This window comes from Oncorhynchus gorbuscha, linkage group LG07, assembly GCF_021184085.1.
Source record: "Oncorhynchus gorbuscha isolate QuinsamMale2020 ecotype Even-year linkage group LG07, OgorEven_v1.0, whole genome shotgun sequence".
NCBI classification, from domain to species: Eukaryota; Metazoa; Chordata; class Actinopteri; order Salmoniformes; family Salmonidae; genus Oncorhynchus; species Oncorhynchus gorbuscha.
Window position 1 is genome coordinate 51,131,737 of NC_060179.1, and position 21,550 is coordinate 51,153,286.

Below are 21,550 nucleotides of genomic sequence, written 5' to 3' on the forward strand. Positions count from 1 at the left end.
GTTCACCCATGACTGCACACCTCCAACTCAATCATCAAGTTTGCAGACAACACAACAGTAGTAGGCTTGATTACCAACAATGACGAGACAGCCTACAGGGAGGAGGTGAGGGCTCTGGGAGTGTGGTGCAAGAAAATAACCTCTCACTCAACGTCAACAAAACAAAGGAGATGATTGTGGACTTCAGGAAACAGCAGATGAGCCCCTATCCACATCGATGGGACTGCAGTGAAGTTGGAAAGCCTCAAGGTCCTCTGCGTACACGTCACTGAAAAACTGAAATGGTACACCCACACAGACAGTGTGGTGAAGAAGGCGCAACAGCGTCTCTTCAACTTCAGGAGACTGAAGAAATTTGACTTGGCACCTAAAACCCTCACAAAACTTTACAGATGGTACGGCAACTGCACCACCCACAACATCAGGGCTCTCCAGAGGATGATGCGGTCTGCCCAACGCATTACAGAGGGCAAACTACCTGCCCTCCAGGACACCTACAGCACCCGATGTCACAGGAAGGCCAAAAATATCATCAAGGACAACAACCACCCGAGCAACTGCCTGTTCACACTGCTATCATTACTTAGATTTGTGTGTATTGGGTATATGTTGTGAAATTGTTTGATATTACTTGTTAGATGTCACGATCTTTGGTTGAATTAATGGACCAAGGCGCAGCGTGCGTAGAGTTCCACATGTTTATTTAAATGAAACTCACAGAAAACAATAAAGCGCAAAATGAAACGTGAAGCTATGCAGTGCTCACAAGCAACAATATATTAACAAGATCCCACACACAACAAGTGGAAAAACGCTGCCTAAATATGATCCAATGATCAATGATATACAGCTGCCTCTGATTGGGAACAATACCAGGCCAACATAGAAAATGAAAAACTAGACTACCCACCCTAGTCACACCCTGACCTAACCAAAATAGAGAAATAAAAGGTTCTCTAAGGTCAGGGTGTGACAGTACCCCCCCAAAGGTGCGGACCACGGCCGCAAAAGCCACGCTGGCGTCTCCGGTGCGGGGCATAATCCCCGCTCCACTCGTGGATCCGGTTGTGCGTCTGGTGCGGGGATCGTCGCTGGTAGCGCCGGACCGTGAGACGTCGTCGGAGGCTCCGGACCGTGGATTGTTGCCGGGGACTCGGGACCGTGGTTCGTCGCCGGGAACTCCGGACCGTGGATCGTCGCTTGGGACTCCGGACCGTAGATCGTCTCCGGAGGCTCCGGGCCATGGACCATCACCGGAGGCTCTGGGCCCTGATCATCACCGGAGACTCCGGGCCCTGGATCATCACCGGAGACTCCGGGCCCTGGATCATCACCGGAGGCTCCGGGCCCTGGATCATCACCAGAGGCTCCGGGCCATGGATCATCACCGGAGGCTTCGGGCCATGGATCATCACTGGAGGCTCCGGACTGTGAACTGTTGCTAGAGGTTCCGGACTGTGAACCATTGCTGAAGGTTCCGGGCTGCAGACTGTCGCCGGAAACTCTGGACTGGGAACCGTCGCTGGAGGCCTGGTTCGTGGAGCTGGCACAGGATATACTGGGCCGTAGAGGCGCACTGGAGGTCTAGAGCATAGAGCTGGCACAACGCGACAAATGACCACCTTCGCCCGACAAGTGCGGGGAGCTGGCACAGGACGCACTGGGCTGTGATGGCGCACTGGGGACACCGTGCGTAGAGCCGGCGCAGAATGTACTGGACCCTGGAGCGCTGAGCTGGCACAACCCGCTCTGGACAGATACCCACTTTAGCACGACAAGTGTGGGTAGCTGGCACAGAACACACTGGGCTGTGGAGACGCACTGGAGACACGGCGCGTAGAACCAGAAAACATGTCAATGGAACGGTGATCAACTCCACACGGTGAGTACAGGGAGTTGGTTCTGGTTCCCACCTTGGCTCTGCCAACCACCCCATGTGACCCCCCCAAAAAATGTTTTGAGGCTGCCTCTCGGGCTTCCATCGTGGCCGCGAACCCCGGTGTCGTCGTTGTTGCTCCTTCGCTGCCTCGACCTGCTTCCATGGCAGGCTTTCGTATCTTGCCAAGACTTCCTCCCAAGTCCAGGATATTCTCTCCTCGACCTCCTCCAAAGACCAGGATGCCATCTCCTCCCGGGCACGCTGCTTGGTCCAGTTGTGGTGGGATCTTCTGTCATGATTGTTGGTTGAATTAATGGACCAAGGCGCAGCATGCTTAGAGTTAAACATGTTTATTTAAATGAAACTCACAGAAAACAATAAAGCGCAAAACGAAACGTGAAGCAATGCAGTGCTCACAAGCTACACATAAACAATACATAAACAAGATCCGACACACAACAAGTGGCAAAAGGGTGCCTAAATATGATCCCCAATCAGAGACAACGATAGACAGGCACCTCTGATTGGGAATCATACCAGGCCAACATAGAAAAGCAAAAACTAGACTACCCACTAGTCACACCCTGTGACCTGTATGTGACCAATCAAATTTGATTTGATTTGAGATGAGAACACAGAATCTCGTTCATAGTAATTGTCCTGTATGACTCAGTTGGTGGAGCATGGCCAAGATTGTGGGTTTGATTCTAGGGAGCATCCACACATAGATATGTAGGCACGTATGACTGTAAGTTGCATTGGATAAAAGCGTCTGCTAAATGGCATATATTATATTATTCATGTATGAATTCATATACCCAGAGAAATTAATTACCTGCATTCTCTTTCTTCAGTTCCTCCACCTGGCCCTTGCTGGTTGCCACTCTTGTCTCCGTGTTCCAAAGCGTCTTTCTCTACTCCGAAACAATGTCTCTCAGAACCACCACGACATCTCTCAGCTCCAACACAAATTCTTTCAGCTTCTGCACCTCAGTTAATCAGTCATGTTCCGTGAGTGTGAGTTTGTTGGTCGTGCCAGTAGCTTTGGTTCCTCTGTTTTCTATCTCAACCTTCTCTCCCTGAGCCTTGCCCCAGACAGACAGAACAGCAACACTAGCAGAGCAACATCACCCTTTCGTTCTGAAACGATGCCTGTTCAGACACGATGCGGTTTATGAGGCTCAGTTCTCCTTCTTATAACACTGATAATACCTTCCTAATGTTGAGTTGCACCCCCTTTTGCCCTCAATTCGTCGGGCATGGACTGTACAAGGTGTAAAGCGTTCCACAGGGATGCTGCCCTGTGTTGACTCCAATGCTTCCCACAGTTGTGTCAAGTTGGCTGGATTTCCGCTGGGTGGTGGACCATTCTTGATAGACACAGGAAACTGTTGAGAGCAGGTGTTCTTAATGTTATGTACACTCAGTGTATATGTGTGTGTACTGTATGAATGCGCGCACACCACACACACTGCATGAATGTGCACACACATATTTTGTACACTCAGTGCATGCACACATCCCAGGAAGCGCTACATGAGACAGGTCATACGTGTCCGCGATGGAAAGTCCCAACACTAAAACAAAAGATTCGAGGGAACATTTGATCAGAGAGGTTTTACCACGTCAGCAAGTCATTTCAACCGATGTTGTCTAAGACCGTGAGATGTCTGCCTCTGCTGTTTTAGTAAATCATCTCCTGATGTCTCGGCACAGATTGTAAATGTTTTTTTTCTTCTTCTTTTGTGGTAGAACTTTCACAGCCATTAACAATATGGTCCATATTTGGTTTTATGTTTCTAATATTTTGTTGTTGTTGTTGCATTATTATATACTCTAATAGCAAACACAGCAATCACTGTGTCCCACCTGCACAGCTAAAACTTGAATTGTGCCTTTTTCCTAGGTCTGTATTCTCTCAAACACGGGAGGAGTCTGTATGGGAAACCATACATTACTGTACCACCATTTCTCTCTTTAGACAAGGCCTTCATCCTGTCAGGCCTTTGTCTGCTTTCCGTTAGTGATGCCATTGGTTCGCCACGGCAGTCGCAGATATGGCCATGCAATATTTAATTAATTACAGTCTTCATGGCGAGGATTCTCCATGGCAAGGAAGGGCAGGCCTCCTTCAAGGGTGTGACACAAGAGACCGAATCGCAGCAGGATGTGGGCATACATACATTATTACTCAGTCACAGAATATGGATGAGTGTAGCAGCAGGGTTAAGGCGGGTTTGTGTTCTTGTTCATTCTGGCGTGTTGGCGCTTACTGTATCTCTTCTGATGATGAAGCAGAGATACGAGAGAGAGAGTTGAACAGGTAGAAAGAGACACATGGGGGGGGGGGGAGGAGAATATCACGAGGCTCTTTCTTTTCAACTTCTCTTACACTTTTATGTGGAAAAGGGGGCCAAAGGCCATCAGACATATTTTCTTAGCTTCAAAAAATGTCTCTTTTCTCCTTTTTCGGTCCTCTGGTAGTTGGAGTCGTGTTTCACTGATTGCTACTGACATTCAGCGCATTCCTGACATAACACAAACTAGCCTAAATGGTACGGGTTCCTCCACACGTGCAGACCTGCTCTCAATAGAGCCTTTCACTGCATCCCTCCATCCAGAGAGAGAGAGAGAGAGAGAGAGACGTTGAGGAAAAGAGGGCGAAAGAAGAAAGCGGGAGAGGGGGAAGAGAGAGAGGAAGATGAAAAGAGAAGGAGAAACAGATGGAGAGATGGAAGGAGTGCCTACAGAACCATTTGCGTGCCCTGCCCCCCAGAGATTATTATTATTGCATGTTTAGCCTATAGCCATGGGATTAGGAAAACGTGTGTGTAGTCTGAAGCATCCACAACTACCCCATCACTCTTAACCACTAAAGTGCACAGCAGTAGAACCCAATACAATCCCCATTCCCCACCATCCAGTGGCCAGTCAGTATGAAACATATTTGTATCTAGTTTGACAGACACTTCAATGGTTAGTTAGTGATTCCTCTGTGCTGTTTGACACACATTGTTGAGGGAGCGTGTGTGTGTGTGTGTGTGTGTGTGTGTGTGTGTGTGTGTGTGTGTGTGTGTGTGTGTGTGTGTGTGTGTGTGTGTGTGTGTGTCAAATCAAATCAAATTTTATTTGTCACATACACATGGTTAGCAGATGTTAGTGCGAGTGTAGCGAAATGCTTGTGCTTCTAGTTCCGACAATGCAGTAATAACCAACAAGTAATCGAGCTAACAATTCCAAAACTACTACCTTATATACACACGTGTAAGGGGATAAAGAATATGTACATAAAGATATATGAATGAGTGATGGTACAGAGCGGCATAGGCAAGATACAGTAGATGGTATTGAGTGCAGTATATACATATGAGATGAGTATGTAAACAAAGTGGCATAGTTAAAGTGGCTAGTGATACATGTATTACATAAGGATGCAGTAGATGATATAGAGTACAGTATATACGTATACATATGAGATGAATAATGTAGGGTATGTAAACATTATATTAGGTAGCATTGTTTAAAGAGGCTAGTGATATATTTTACATCATTTCTCATCAATTCCCATTATTAAAGTGGCTGGAGTTGAGTCAGTGTGTTGGCAGCAGCCACTCAATGTTAGTGGTGGCAGTTTAACAGTCTGATGGCCTTGAGATAGAAGCTGTTTTTCAGTCTCAAGGTCCCAGCTTTGATGCACCTGTACTGACCTCGACTTCTGGATGATAGCGGGGTGAACAGGCAGTGGCTCGGGTGGTTGTTGTCCTTGATGATCTTTATGGCCTTCCTGTGACATCGGGTGGTGTAGGTGTCCTGGAGGGCAGGTAGTTTGCCCCTGGTGATGCGTTGTGCAGACCTCACTACCCTCTGGAGAGCCTTACGGTTGTGGGCGGAGCAGTTGCCGTACCAGGCGGTGATACAGGATGCTCTCGATTGTGCATCGGTAGAAGTTTGGTGACAAGCCGAATTTCTTCAGCCTCCTGAGGTTGAAAAGGCACTGCTGCGCCTTCTTCACGATGCTGTCTGTGTGGGTGGACCAATTCAGTTTGTCTGTGATGTGTACGCCGAGGAACTTAAAACTTACTACCCTCTCCACTACTGTTCCATCAATGTGGATAGGGGGGTGTTCCCTCTGCTGTTTCCTGAAGTCCACAATCATCTCCTTAGTTTTGTTGACGTTGAGTGTGAGGTTATTTTCCTGACACCACACTCCGAGGGCCCTCACCTCCTCCCTGTAGGCCATCTCGTCGTTGTTGGTAATCAAGCCTACCACTTGTGTCGTCCGCAAACTTGATGATTGAGTTGGAGGCGTGCGTGGCCACGCAGTCATGGGTGAACAGGGAGTACAGGAGAGGGCTCAGAATGCACCCTTGTGGGGCCCCAGTGTTGAGGATCAGCGGGGTGGAGATGTTGTTGCCTACCCTCACCACCTGGGGGCGGCCCGTCAGGAAGTCCAGTACCCAGTTGCACAGGGCGGGGTCGAGACCCAGGGTCTCAAGCTTGATGACGAGCTTGGAGGGCACTATGGTGTTAAATGCCGAGCTGTAGTCGATGAACAGCATTCTCACATAGGTATTCCTCTTGTCCAGGTGGGTTAGGGCAGTGTGCAGTGTGGTTGAGATTGCATCGTCTGTGGACCTATTTGGGCCGTAAGCAAATTGGAGTGGGTCTAGGGTGTCAGGTAGGGTGGAGGTGATATGATCCTTGACTAGTCTCTCAAAGCACTTCATGATGACGGAAGTGAGTGCTACGGGGCGGTAGTCGTTTAGCTGAGTTACCTTAGCTTTCTTGGGAACAGGAATAATGCTTGCCCTCTTGAAGCATGTGGGAACAACGGACTGGGATAGGGATTGATTGAATATGTCCGTAAACACACCAGCCAGCTGGTCTGCGCATGCTCTGAGGGCGTGGCTGGGGATGCCGTCTGGGCCTGCAGCCTTGCGAGGGTTGACACGTTTAAATGTTTTCCTCATGTCGGCTGCAGTGAAGGAGAGTCCGCATGTTTTAGTTGCGGGCAGTGTCAGTGGCACTGTATTGTCCTCAAAGCGGGCAAAAAAGTTATTTAGTCTGCCTGGGAGCAAGACATCCTGGTCCGTGACTGTGCTGGTTTTCTTTTTGTAATCTGTGATTGACTGTAGACCTTGCCACATACCTCTTGTGTCTGAGCCGTTGAATTGAGATTCTACTTTGTCTCTATACTGACTCTTAGCTTGTTTGATTGCCTTGCGGAGGGAATAGTTACACTGTTTGTATTCGGTCATGTTTCCAGTCACCTTGCCCTGATTAAAAGCAGTGGTTCGCGCTTTCAGTTTCACGCGAATGCTGCCATCAATCCACGGTTTCTGGTTTGGGAATGTTTTAATCGTTGCTATGGGAACGACATCTTCAACGCTCGTTCTAATGAACTCGCACACCGAATCAGCGTATTCGTTAATGTTGTCATCTGACGCAATACGGAACATATCCCAGTCCACGTGATGGAAGCAGTCTTGGAGTGTGGAATCAGATTGGTCGGACCAGCATTGAACAGACCTCAGCGCGGGAGCTTCTTGTTTTAGTTTCTGTCTGTAGGCAGGGATCAACAAAATGGAGTCGTGATCAGCTTTTCCGAAAGGAGGGCGGGGCAGGGCCTTATATGCGTCGCGGAAGTTGGAATAGCAATGATCCAAGGTTTTTCCAGCCCTGGTTGAGCAAATGATATGCTGATAAAATTTAGGGAGTCTTGTTTTCAGATTAGCCTTGTTAAAATCCCCAGCTACAATGAATGCAGCCTCCGGATATATGGATTCCAGTTTGCAAAGAGTCAAATAAAGTTCGTTCAGGGCCATCGATGTGTCTGCTTGGGGGGGAATATATAAGGCTGTGATTATAATCTAAGAGAATTACCTTGGTAGATAATGCGGTCTACATTTGATTGTGAGGAGTTCCTGTATGTTGTTGTGGCCACACCACGTCACGTTAACCATAAATCATACGCCCCCGCCCCTCTTCTTACCAGAAAAATGTTTGTTTCTGTCGGCGCGATGCGTGGAGAAACCAGCTGGCTGCACCGTCTCCGATAGCGTCTCTCCAGTGAGCCATGTTTCCGTGAAGCAAAGAATGTTACAGTCTCTGATGTCCCTCTGGAATGCTACCCTTGCTCGGATTTCATCAACCTTGTTTTCAAGAGACTGGAGTGTGTGTGTGTGTGTGTGTGTGTGTGTGTGTGTGTGTGTGTGTGTGTGTGTGTGTGTGTGTGTGTGTGTGTGTGTGTGTGTGTGTGTGTGTGTGTGTGTGTGTGTGTGTGTGTGTGTGTGTGTGTGTGTGTGTGTGTGTGTGTGTGTGTGTGTGTGTGTGTGTTTAGGGGTTGGCTTAGTGGGGGAAAGAGAGCCTTGAGCTCACTGGGCCCTCAGAGAGAAAGAGGAATGAGGGATGGAGTCTAAAAGAGGGTCAAATATGCCACAGAGGGCAGGAGAGGAGAAGAGATCAGGTGTTACAACCACACACCTAGCAGAGGAAGGCAGGCAGGGAGTGAGGGAAGGTAGGTTAAAGCGCTGGGCCAGTAACCGAAAGGATGCTGGTTTGAATACCCGAGCCGACTAGGTGACAAATCTGTCGATGTGCCCTTGAGCAAGGCACTTAACCCTAACTGCTCTGGATAAGAGCGTCTGCTAAATGACAAAAATTGTCAAATTGAAATGGTAGGAGCTCAAGACTGTTAGGTATCTGGTAGGAATGAAGATAATCAATAGGATATGACTTGTTTTTTGCTAACCCAGTGTTGTTAGTAAGTTATTTGAAATAGTCGCCGAGTCTAATGATTGCTAAACGTTACTACACAGAGATAGACTAGCGATTAGCATGCTAACCAGCTCCTGTTTATTTCAGTACAGCTCAATACAGGTCGGTAGTGTCTCAGCAGTAAATCACTTGTTGAGCTAGCTAACGCCCTGCTAGCATCCTTTTGATGGGCTGCTAACGTGGGAGCCTGTGACGAAATCCCTATGCTGAGAACAATGTGCATTTCATGACATGTGATAGCAATCATAATGATGTGTGTGAGAGAGAGAACCCTCGAAAAGGAAAAGGAGGGCCTCACACTCTAGGAGGTCTGATGCAATAATTGAATAAACAGCGTCTCGACAGCCAAGCTGTCTTCATCAGGATGTAATGACAAACACTGCGGGTCACTAGTTTATATAGTTTGGAAGGACACACAGGTGTCTGTAATCATGGCCGGGTGTGGCATGATATCATTGGTTGATTTACAGATATAAATAAAAACATATAAAAAGAATAAATGGATAACATACGATCATAGATACAATTTGGCTACACAGGCCTACAAACATTTACAATGAATAGCAAAGGAGAGAGTAAACCCTCCTCGCCAATACCAGAGAGGCAAGGGAAAATGGTCTACAGGGTAGTGTCTGATATCAAGACAGACAGACGCATGCACGCACACGCACTGTACCTGCAGTGTTGATTGACAAACATGACATGAAGAGATGACCTACGATCAGGACAGTGCGCTCTCCCTGGAGGAGAACAGACAGGAGAGATGGTACATAAGCACTGTCCTGTACATAAGCACTGTCCTGATCGGTAGGCCATTTTTTCATGTCATTACTGAGGACTGGACAGGCGTGCTTCCATCCAGTCTGGTCCTGTCCTAATACTGCAGCTAAACAGACATAGCTGCCATGAAATGCTGCTGTAATGGGAAAATGTGGCTCACATTTATGAAATAGTACTGTATGAGGTGGTGTTTCCTGCCAATACGGCTCCCATGTGATTACCAGTGAACCTAGAACTGGGTGACTGGGTTCACCTCAACCACACCAGAGGCATGGGTTCTCCTCACTCTGGACTTCTCCTCCTTCTATTCTATCCCTTCTGTCTTTTTTCCCCCCATTCTTATCTGTCTCTCTCTTTGTCTGCTCTCTCACGCTGCCCAGATGTTTCTCTCTGACATCCTTCCTTCATTCCAATACTCCAGTCTTCTCTTTTGGTTTCTCCGGATTCTCATTTTCTCTCTCTCTCTCTCTCTCTCTCTCTCTCTCTCTCTCTCTCTCTCTCTCTCTCTCTCTCTCTCTCTCTCTCTCTCTCTCTCTCTCTCTCTCTCTCTCTCTCTCTCTCTCTCTCTCTCTCTCTCTCTCTCTGGATTCTCTCTCTCTGGATTCTCTCTTTGCCGGCCCAGATGGCATCCCTGACCGCGTCCTCAGAGTGTGTGCTGACCAGCTGGTGGATATCTTCTCAGCTGACAGGCATCCCAGAGCCCAAATGACTTCGCCCCGTCGCGCTCACCTCAGTCATCATGAAGTGCTTGTGATGGCCCACATCAAGGCCAGCATGCCAAGCACACTGGACCCACTCCAATGTACCTACCGCTCAAACAGATCCATGGAAGATGCCATTTCCATCGGAACACCTATTTGAGAACGCTGTTCATTTACAGCATTCAACGTTATTGTTCCCTCCATGCTCGACACCAAGCTCAGAGCCCTGAGTTTGGACACCACCCTCTGCAACTGAATCCTGGATTATCTGACAGGCAGACCACAGGCTGTGACGATTTGCAAGAACAGCTCCTCCACACTGACTCTTAACACAGGGGCCCCCCAGGGGTGTGTCCTCCGTCCTTTGCTGTACTGTTCACCCTTGAATGCGTGGCTTTGTATGACACCGACTCCATCCACAAAGGAGTTCATTGTTGACTTCAGTAAGCAGAGGAGGGAACATGGCCAATCCACATCAACGGGAATACAGTAGAGAGAGTCACAAGTTTTCAGAAATTCGACATGCCGCCCCGAGTCCTCTCCAAATACTACCCCTGCACCTTCGATAGCGTCCTGACCAGGTGCATCACGGCCTGGTACGGGAAGTGCTCCGTCCACTATCGCAAGGCCCGCCAGCGGGTGGCGAAGAAGGCCCAGTACGTCATCCTGGACATTTACTCAAAATTGTGCCTGAGGAAGTCCTGTAGCATCATCAAGGACACCTCATACCCCAGCCACGAGATGTTCACTCACTTACTGTTGAGCATGAGGTCTGATACCGAGAGGCTCAGATACAGTTTCTATCTATAAGCCATTAGACTGTTGAACACTTCAACTGGACTGACAACCTGCTCTGATTCTCCACATCTTAGCATACATGCACACACCCTCACAGACATACACACACATACACATATACATTCATGCTACACACACATCACAACTGCTTCCTTCCTTCCTTCTCTCTCTCTTTCTTTTCTCTCTTTCTCATGCACTCCGTTTCCCTCTCTCTCTCTCAGGCTGTGGCAGCTGTAAACCTTACCGTGACTAACTGTCATTAATCTTCCCTCTCCGGGGGCAGGCTCTTGACTCTGTGCCAGAGAGTGGTTCACAGGGATTGAGGGAAGGACAGAGGGAAGGAGGAAACCCAAAAGAGAGCTTTCCCCTAAAAAACACAAACAAAGTTGTTCCAGTGTGTGGCATTACTGAGTTCCTTACCCCCTGGGAACTGAAGCAGTCCAACTAGGATGCAGTGGAGTGTGAGCTGACAAACAAACACACTGGTTAACACCACTTATGAGCATGTCGTTGAATTGCCACCCTGGCTGCTAATAGTGTGGACTGGGAATGTGCTGTTATGCTCAGTTTACTGATGCTTTGGAGAGCCTTGGATGGACACTTCTAAGCTCAACTTATTTTGTTTAAGATCTATTCTCTGCTGAACTCCCAACTCTTCACATCCAACGCTCTCCTCATGTGTCTTGACATGCTGTCTTCTTAGCACTTGTTTCCATGTCCTGAGAATAAGTCCCTATCTGTGGTCTCTGTGGGTTTTGCTGTGATGATTTCCTCCGGTGCTGACTCATTCTCTGTGTAAAGTGACTGAGCACAACTGCCTTATAACTGACCCCGGAACAGGTTTCACACAGAAACTGCCAACAGCAAAATAGTTGAGTTTTTTCCATGCTATGTACTATATATCGTTCAGATACAGTTTCCTCCTAGCTAACCAACAAACCAACCCATCCACCCAGCCACCCACCAACCATACTTCACCCACCCACCAACCACACTTCACCAACCACACTTTCTACCTCACTTAGTTATGATAAAGCTCAAATTCCATTGAAGCAATGAGGTTCAAGTGAATGAAATGCTTCAAATGCAAACTCAAAGCTATGAAATCTCTTCCACCTAGGCTTCTTAACCAATGTCAATGAAAGACCATTGATTACGGTAGTGGTAATAAGAATTGTAATCTGTAAGGCCGTCATACATAGATCTTAAGAAATGGTATCCTCTAAATCGTTATCGTCATGTGTTTTACAGAAACTTGGCCATTTGGCATAGGTATCCAGGATTTCCCAGAGGGTCTTGCGGTGAGCCTCCCTCTGCGAGGTGCAGGGATGTCCACATGGAAAGCCTTCTGATGAGGAACACTTCTCTGTTGATCCACGTAGTACCTTCATATGGACCACTTTGTTCATCTGCATCTCAACTCATACTAAGGGAATTGTTTTATCTTGGTTTGACAGCCAATGACTGAAGGAGCCAAAAAGGGCCCCTAGTAGGGGTGTGAGCGTTTAAACGAAATTGGGATTGTTAACATTAGGGGGGAGGGAATTAGAAACATGTCTTTGCCGTGTTATAGACTAACTAGATGATAGGCTATAAAGGCCTGGGGAAAGTTGTGTAATATAAATAGAACCAGAGAGGAAGACACAAACTTTAGGCATGATGTTGTGAGATACAGATGACCATATAAGCACTGTTCTTTCTGCCTACCCCTCCTTTCTCTCCTTCCCTCGCACTGGCTCGCCTGCTCTTTCTCTTGGCTAACGATGACTGTGTGTGTTCAGTCTTTCGGTCTGTTGTGTGTAGAATATCCTCGCATGGTCATTGATGATAGGCCCTGCTTTATTGAAGTTGCGAGACATAGCAAGACGAGGAATTGCGAGATACAGCGTTCCATTTCGAGATACAGCTTTTGATTACCGATCGATGAGCCTAGTGCACGGTTCTGACGCTCTGCCTGGTGGCCGACCTGTCTATACTGTGCCCTCTCTCTCTCTCTCTCTCTCTCTCTCTCTCTCTCTCTCTCTCTCTCTCTCTCTCTCTCTCTCTCTCTCTCTCTCTCTCTCTCTCTCTCTCTCTCCATACCTCGCTAGCTCGCTAGGAAATATGTGTTTGTCTTCTCGGAAGTGCGGCAACTAATCAGTCTCCTCCGTTCCAAAAATACTGAATCTTGGTGAAATACAAACTTTGCCACGTGGAATTGAGGTACGGTACCAGTAGTGCAAGTGCAATGCTTAACCGACGCACCTTGAGACCCAAACCGCTGCTGACAGCATCCGCATTGTGAATTTGTGTTGGAATTTTTCTTTTTGTTTTAATGGAAAACTAATTTTTAAAAATGTCAGTTTAAAAGTTAATATCATGTTTTTTGTTGTTGTCACATCCCTACCGCATAGGGTTCTAACTAACTCATGGTCTATTTCCTCAGGTATGGACAGCTCAGTGGTATGGTAGAACCAATCGCTGGGTTGCTAGGCAGCGTTGCCGTGGTGCTGGCGGAACCACTGTTGCCATACGCCCTGGCCTTCGCTGCCGGGGCCATGGTGTATGTGGTGGTTGATGACATCATCCCAGAGGCTCAACTCAGGTGGGTGGCCACGCAGACTGATGGAGAACATCGAGCGAGATTTGAGGGATAGATGTTCTATTAACAGTGCCCTCCCATCGCTAAACTCGTGTCTTAGTCAAGGCTTAGCCCATGTCTTAGTCAAGGCTTAGCCCATGTCTTAGTCAAGGCTTAGCCCATGTCTTAGTCAAGGCTTAGCTCATGTCTTAGTCAAGGCTTAGAAGAAAAGGAAACGCACACCTATTTAGACGAGGTGCTGGCTAGCGGAGTAGAAAACTTGAAAATAAAAGAGAGCCGCACACTCTAGGACAGGGGTGTCAAAGTCAAATGGACGGAGGGCCAAATAAAAAATTTAGCTACAAGCCGAGGGCCGGACTGTTCGAATGTTCATTGAAAATTTTTTAAATGACGCATATAGTCTAGTGAACCTAATTGAACCTACTGAAAACCTAACAAATATATTCCAATATGATCAGATAAATAAAGCAATATTTTCTTATGGCTCTGTCAGTAATCTTTAATTTTCAACAGACACAAAAGACAAATTTCCTTTATATAAAAATCCCCATAACATGAACATTAAATGAAAGAAACCGGTATTCAAGGCACCATCAGTAGCCTATATTTTCTATTTTAGCAAAAGTGGGCTAAATTTACTTCAAAGAAAAAAACAATAATAGCAATTTTCTATCATCCACTCAACTGAAATATTTTTAAAATATAATTGGATTGAAATACAATAAAATAAAGTGCAAAAATCTATTAATCAAAAACAACACTTTGTTTAAGGAGAAGTAACATGCAGTGAAAACAAATATTAAACTTTAACTTTTAAACTTGAACTGAGTAAAAACTCTAAATATGTGATTGCACAGTAATGTTCACTTGTTTGAGGTTGAGGGTGATACTTGGTGGTGTCCCATCTTTTCCACAAGTTCATCAATGTTCGGGGTAAGGCTCTGAGCTGAGGAAATCCTCAGAATTGAGTGGAGGTGTTCAGCAGTAAGTCGACTTCTGTGTGATGTTTTGTTCAAGTTCATCAAAGAAAACAGTTGTTCACACAGGTATGTGCTGCCAAACATAAACAACGTTTGAGCAGCCTGGATGCGCAGCTGGGGCATTGTGTCGGGGAACTCCGCAGCACCCACTGCCGCATATTTTGCCCTCAGTGCATCATTGCATTGGAGGTCAATCAACTCCATTTGGAGGTTTGGTGGTGAGCTTTCCACGTCAACAGCAAATGGGTTACCGAGCAGTTCCAACCTGCTTTTTTGTGCTTCAAAGTCAGCAAATCGGCGTCGAAAGTCAGCGGCAAGCATACCTATTTTATCAGCCAACTGTGCGCTCGGGAACGCACTGGTAGAGAGCTTCTCTTTCATGGTCTGGCAGCTGGGAAAGTGGCTCAAATTTTCTTTCCGCATCTGCGTCTCCCACAGAGTCAGTTTGGTTTTAAATGCCTTCACTGTACTGTACATATCAGAGATGACACGATCCCGACCCTGCAGCTGCAAGTTCATTGCATTCAGATGACTCGTAATGTCACACAGAAAAGCCATTTCACACAGAAACATTTCGTCTCGGAGTTGTGTTGTGTCTTTCCCTTTGCTGTCCAAGAACAGACAAATCTCCTCACGAAGCTCGAAACATCTTTGAAGCACCTTTCCCTGGCTTAGCCATCGCACCTCTGTGTGATAAGGCAAATCACCATGCTCCGTTTCTAACTCCGTCAGAAATGCCTTGAACTGGCGGTGATTCAAACCTTTGGCTCTGATAAAGTTAACTGTGCGCGTGATGATGCTCATTACATGCTCCATTTTCAAGGCTTTACCGCACAACGCTTCCTGGTGTATGATACAATGATAAGCTGTCAGCTCACCTGTCGCGTTTTCCTCTTGCATCTTTTCCCGTATCTTTGCCGCCAGTCCGCTCCTGTGTCCACACATCGCAGGTGCTCCGTCGGTTGTCAAACCCACAAGTTTTTCCCAAGGCAGCTCCATCTCATTTACACATCTTGACACCTCTTCATACAAATCATGCCCCGTAGTTGTGCCATGCATAGGACGTAAAGCCAAAAACTCCTCTGTCACGCTTAGGCTGGAGTCCACTCCGCGGATGAAAATTGACAACTGGGCAATGTCAGAAATGTCGGTGCTCTCATCCACAGCCAAGGAAGATGCAATGAAATCTTTTCCCTTTTTCACAAGCTGCTCTTTTAGATTGATGGACAACTGGTCTACTCTCTCGGCAATGGTGTTTCTGCTCAGACTCACATTTAAAAAGAGTTGCCTTTTTTCTGGGCAAACTTCGTCACAAACTTTAATCATGCAGTTTTTGATGAAATCCCCCTCCGTAAATGGCCGGGCTGATTTAGCGATCTCTTCTGCCAAAATAAAACTGGCCTTGACAGCAGCCTGGCGTTTTAATTCCTCTGCCTTTTGTAGCCTTTGTTCCATGTCCATATTCTTGTTTTTGTCCGCGTGTTTCGTTTCATAATGTCGTCTCAGATTATACTCTTTCAGTACCGCCACACTTTCTCCACACAGAAGACACACAGGTTTTCCAGCTACCTCCGTGAACAAATACTCCGACTCCCACCTTGTTTGAAACCCCCGGTTCTCAGTGTCCACCTTCCGTTTTGCCATTTTTGATGGGTATCTGAAAGTTAATTTTACTGTGATGCTGACAACTGCTGTGCCAATAAATATTGAAATGAAGCAGCCTACTGCTCGGTGCGTCACCGTTGCATTGTGGGAAATGTAGTATTGGTGCGTGTAAAAGATCTGCGGGCTGCCGGCTTGCTGCGGTCTGCGGGCCGGTTCTAATAACAAATCAAGATCATCCCAGGGGCCGTAAAAAACCTTCTCGCGGGCCGGATGTGGCCCGCGGGCCTTGACTCTGACATATGTGCTCTAGGAGCTCAGATGCAAAAATGTAATTACCAACGTTTCGACAGCCAAGCTGTCTTCATCAGGGTATTCATCAGGGTATTAGTCAAGGCTTAGCCCATGTCTTAGTCAAGGCTTAGCCCATGTCTTAGTCAAGGCTTAGCCCATGTCTAACTAACCCTTTCGAAAACACTTGAACAAAGTGTCCTAGTAATACATAAACATACAACGAGAGTGTGACAGAAAGGAAAGAGACAGAAAGCATAGAATATGGCCAAGAACGAAATACATTTTTCTGTCTCTTGTTTTTCTAAGTTTTCCCCACCCTGGTTCCAACTCTTTGCTTGGTTGTTCATAGCGCTCCCCATCTCTGTGACTGAGCCAGACTTGATCAATCGCTGTCTTTGTGTAATTGTGAGCCGCAGGGAGGGAGAGTGGGAGAGGAGCAAAGACACGGTCCCCCTGGAATGTTCTGGTTTTCACAACCCTGGGCGTATTGTTTGCTTTAAAATTCAAGACGGGAAGCGAGCTGTCTTTTGGCTTGTCCTCTCTTCAACATCCAACAGTTTGTGTGGGTAGACTGTCACTGTGAAGTGTGTGCCTGCTTGCCTGTTTATTGTGTGTGTTTGTGTGTGTGTGTGTGTGTGTGTGTATGTATGTGTGTGTCTATCATTCTGTCTTTGTCTCCGTCTGTCCGTCTCTATTTCTGTCTGTCTGCCTCTATTTCTGCCTGTCTATCAATCTTATCTTTCCAGACTTTATGTCTCAGTGTACTGTATATGACTTAAGTACTGTATTAAGTACACCAACATTGATTAACCCTGTCCATGTATATTGTCTTGAAGTGGGAACGGTACGTTGGCTTCCTGGACCTCCATCCTGGGCTTTGTAGTGATGATGTCACTGGACGTTGGGCTGGGCTGAGGCTTTGCTTGGAACACCGCTAATGTCACAGAATGATGTCACAGAATATGACAATCACCAGACCTCGAAAGAAGAAAAGGGACCAAATCTGCCTTTTCTCCAACTGCTTGCTTTTATTTTATTTTATGATATGATTTTTTTTAAATGTTGGAATTATAAAATTTTGCGCATTTCATCCAACGATCTGCATATCTGTCGATTCTCATTTTACACCCAGTTGGCTCAGGGATTCAAACCAGCGACCTTTCAGTTACTGGCCCGACGTTTTTAATAACTGCTAGGCTGCTGTCCCGTGTGCTCCATCTCGGGCCTCTAGGTCACCAGGCTGCTGGTTATGGCGATACACTTGTCATCATCGTTAAGCGCACCTACCCGTCGTCAGACTCACTTGGACTCCGTTGCTTCCCTGATTACCTTCCCTATACATGTCACTCCCTTTGGTTCCTTCCCCAGGCGCCATTGTTTCCGTTTCAGTTTCATGCCTGTGCATTGTTCGTGTTTCTTGTTTTGTTTTGTGTTTCGTTTATCGATTAAGTCACTCCCTCCCTGAACTTGCTTCCCGACTCTCAGCGCACATCGTCACAGCTGCTAGCCGCCCTGATTCTCGAAGAACATAACTTATAAATGCCTCATGAGCTCAGTGCAAGCGTCGTACCCTATCAGAACCCAGAATATAATCTTGTTTTACTCCAATGTTTTACTCCTTGTAAACAAGCACTGCATAGCCTCAAAACATGGTTAAAACTATTATTTGGATATCATGGATGGTCAGTCTTTGCATCCATAGCTATGCTTATGAATTTGAGAGTGGTTCCATTTCTCCAGCCTAACCCTTAGTGTTTTACCAAAGCAGTGGTGGGGTTAGGGTTTTGTTATTGTTTCAACTGCAGATTGCCCCTTTAGGATGCTCAACCAAATATTTTGTTTTTCTTCTGAAAATGCAAAGAATTATGTTTGTTACTGGATCCGAATGGTAAAATGTGACAATACTTGAAGATTGATGTTTGTATGACTGGTTTAGATTGGAACTGAGACAGCCGTGTATGAAAAGTGTATATTTTGTATTGAATGGATCTTAATGGAGTGTGTGCCATGGGATTACGCCTCTAAGGGCTTATGCCATTTTGGCTCCAGCTGTGTCGACCACTGCACAGTTGTACCTCAACACTGTGTTTTGAAGGCTCGTTATGGTCACTGAAGGAAACACAGGGATCTGTGTATACAGACATGTCACGAATAACCAGCTGAATGTGTTGGTTTGCCGGATCTTTGGTCAGATGAGGATGTACTGTAAAATATTCAGAAATGGCGCACACCCTGATTCATTCAGGATGGCATGATGTTTTCATCTTCTGTGAAGCAAACAGTTAAATGACAGAGTGATTCTGTGTCTATTTTTCCTTTTCTCCTTAACTTTAGGGAGGGAGGGAGGGAGGGAGGGAGGGAGGGAGAACATAATGCATGGTCCACTGTGTGTTTGGGCGAAGGGAATGAGAATAGCAACATTTTACAGCTTGCTTCGTTCTTTTCTCAATCTTAGCACACCTTTCCATTCTTATTGCATTGTTATTATAATACCGTAACATTCCGCTATTCTTACAGATGATATGTCATGACTGATGTGAAGGTTGTGTAAGAAATCAGCTGGCACAGCTCGCCAAATGGAATGCCAGCCACATAACTCAAATATAACCTCCCTTTTGCCTTTCCATGTTTTTTCCATTTGTGTACTGTACTGCGTGAGGCAGGGGGGGGGGGGCTTTTAAACCCTTGGGACCAATTAGAATAAGGACTTCCCTGTCCATGTAATCTCATTCATTGTGATCTAAAAGGCTAAACTGGTCCTAAATCAGCACTCCTACCCAGACACGCTTGAAACAAACTGCCCCTTGTCGCCCTGCCTGACTCTGTTCTAGCGGGGGGGGGGGGGGGGGGGTTAGATAGAACAATTCCAAAGGGAAAAGTGAGAAAGATGTGTTATTGATGGCGACGATGATGTAATAAACCAATACTGCTTCCACTTTGTGTGTTTTTTTTCTCTACGTTGTGAGTCAGTGGGGGTCAACCCTGGTTCAGCCACTGCCCCACTGACACATGAGTCACTGGAATAAATCACACTGTACTGTAGACCTTTACTGCCATGCAGCTGTGCTCTTACTGTACACGGCCCGAGCCTAACTGGAAATAAATCATGCATTTTTTTTTTGCCATTGGGAGATTGGCATAAAAAACATCAACACTTTATGCAGCCCTCTGGAAACCTTACATGACGCCACTATCCTTTCACACTGGCTTCTCTATTACTTGCTCACTCTTTCGTCCGTCCTTTTTCTCTCCTTTTTCTCTCCGTGTTTTCTTGCCATTTCAGTCCTCAGCCCTTCAAGGTGTAGCTTTCGGGAAAATCTGAGCGCGTTGAATGGACCATTTCACTTTGACTGAGGCCTTGTCTTGTGCAATGTATCCGCTGTCCACTCAGGCTCACAGCGCTAGACAATGATACCAGTAACCTGAACCATCACCCATCCTTATGTAACAAATGCTCAACTCCACGGCACTTCTATACCTTTGTACGCTCTGTGTAAGCCTCAGCCCTGGCAGCTAGTCGACTGGCACACACATAGACGTGTATGCGTGTGTGGGTTTTCTCCCTCTTTTTCCTATTTGTTTTTCTTTGGAGCTGTGATAAGTACGATAGGGAGAGGCGAGACGTGGTTTTGCTTCTCACTGAGTCGGAATGCCAGTTCAGGAAACACCTTGTTGCCACGGTGAAGGTGAAGGACAAAGAACCCCTTTCATAGCCACCCTGTGCCAGCGTCTCCCGGAGCGACCGTGCCCACCTCACTGAGGTCAGGGATTGGTATAGGCAGGACAATGGCTATTGTTACGGCTCTTCCCTGACTTTATTGGGCACCGGAGAGACTGGGAAGCCACAAGCATGGAGCGCGTGCACACAATATATATATATACACACACTCACATACACTCACATAGTCTCCCGAGCACACAGGATCCGAGAGAAGGGACCCTTTCTTTACTTTGTGCCTGGGATCAAATGGCTCCTTTGTCTGGTGGCCATAGTCCTGTATGAGGAGAACAGTGGAGAGCATTGACCACAGGCCGTCTGCTAGTAATCTGGTCTGGAGAGGCGGTCAAAGAATGTCAGAAGTAGCCAATCCAACGGCAAAGAACAGTACAGTACTGTTAGAGCACTGTTACACTAGGGGAGTGCTGAGGAGAGTCTGATGCTCAAGCACAGGACATGAGGATGTAGAGTAGGGATGCGGTGGGGTAAGGGATTGAGTATGTGAGGTATAGCTGAACCCGTGAGTGGGTAGTACAAGTACAGATGTAAGGTATGATCTCAGTCATAAGAGAGGGGGGGGTCGAGAAAGGAATGGTAGCTTAACTCTGAAGATGGTCTCGTTGTGAGGCTTTGACAGGCTACAGCGTCAACCAATGGCAGCACACCTTGCTGACAGGTGCTTACTCATGCCTTGGGAGAGTGTGTGTGTGTGTGTGTGTGTGTGTGTGTGTGTGTGTGTGTGTGTGTGTGTGTGTGTGTGTGTGTGTGTGTGTGTGTGTGTGTGTGTGTGTGTGTGTGTGTGTGTGTGTGTGTGTGTGTGTGAGAGAGAGAGAGAGTGAGAAGGAGTAAAAAAGCGAAACGGGGGGGGAGGAGACACTCCAGGGATTGCGTGCGGACATCAAATGTTTACTTCTAGCTGAAAGAAAGGGGAGGTCTGTGGTTAACAAGTGGGCAGAGATCCAAAAAGCTCAAAGCAGGAGCTTCGCACGCAACTTAACAATACTACCTTTATGAAGGACTGCATCGTAACGGCCGACTCTCTTGTGCTCTCTCTCTCTCTCTCTCTCTCTCTCTCTCTCTCTCTCTCTCTCTCTCTCTCTCTCTCTCTTTTTCTCATGCTCAGACAAAAAGGAGATTTCAAGTGATACATCTTGATACCTGAGTCATTGGCATTAGCTAACATGACAAAGTCAAAACCACTCCTGTTCCTTGGCTTATAAGAGTACAATTACAAACCTTCAAGTATCAGCCCGCTGGATCATAGACCCCAGACCCATTAAGTAATTGGACCCAGCAGCATAGTTGAACAAGGTTCAACAGATTGAATGTCCCTGCATTCTGGTCGATTTAATGATAACCGTATCATCATATGAGAGGGAATGTGGGAGCGATATGGCTGTGTATGGTTAGTGATCATATACAATCTATCATTAAATCATC

The 21,550-nt window shown here is 46.6% G+C and overlaps 1 protein-coding gene across 1 annotated transcript in view; it reads left to right on the forward strand.

Moving 5' to 3' along the window:
• LOC124039981 (zinc transporter ZIP11-like) overlaps positions 1 to 18,709 on the forward strand; it is a 153,249-nt gene extending 134,540 nt beyond the window's left edge. Inside the window, 4 exon segments of the mRNA XM_046356622.1 lie at positions 12,187 to 12,199; positions 12,201 to 12,285; positions 13,360 to 13,519; positions 17,229 to 18,709. Of these exon segments, the coding sequence (XP_046212578.1) occupies positions 12,187 to 12,199; positions 12,201 to 12,285; positions 13,360 to 13,519; positions 17,229 to 17,307 (337 nt within the window). The 3' untranslated portion in view covers positions 17,308 to 18,709.
• The last annotated feature ends 2,841 nt before the right edge of the window (positions 18,710 to 21,550 follow it).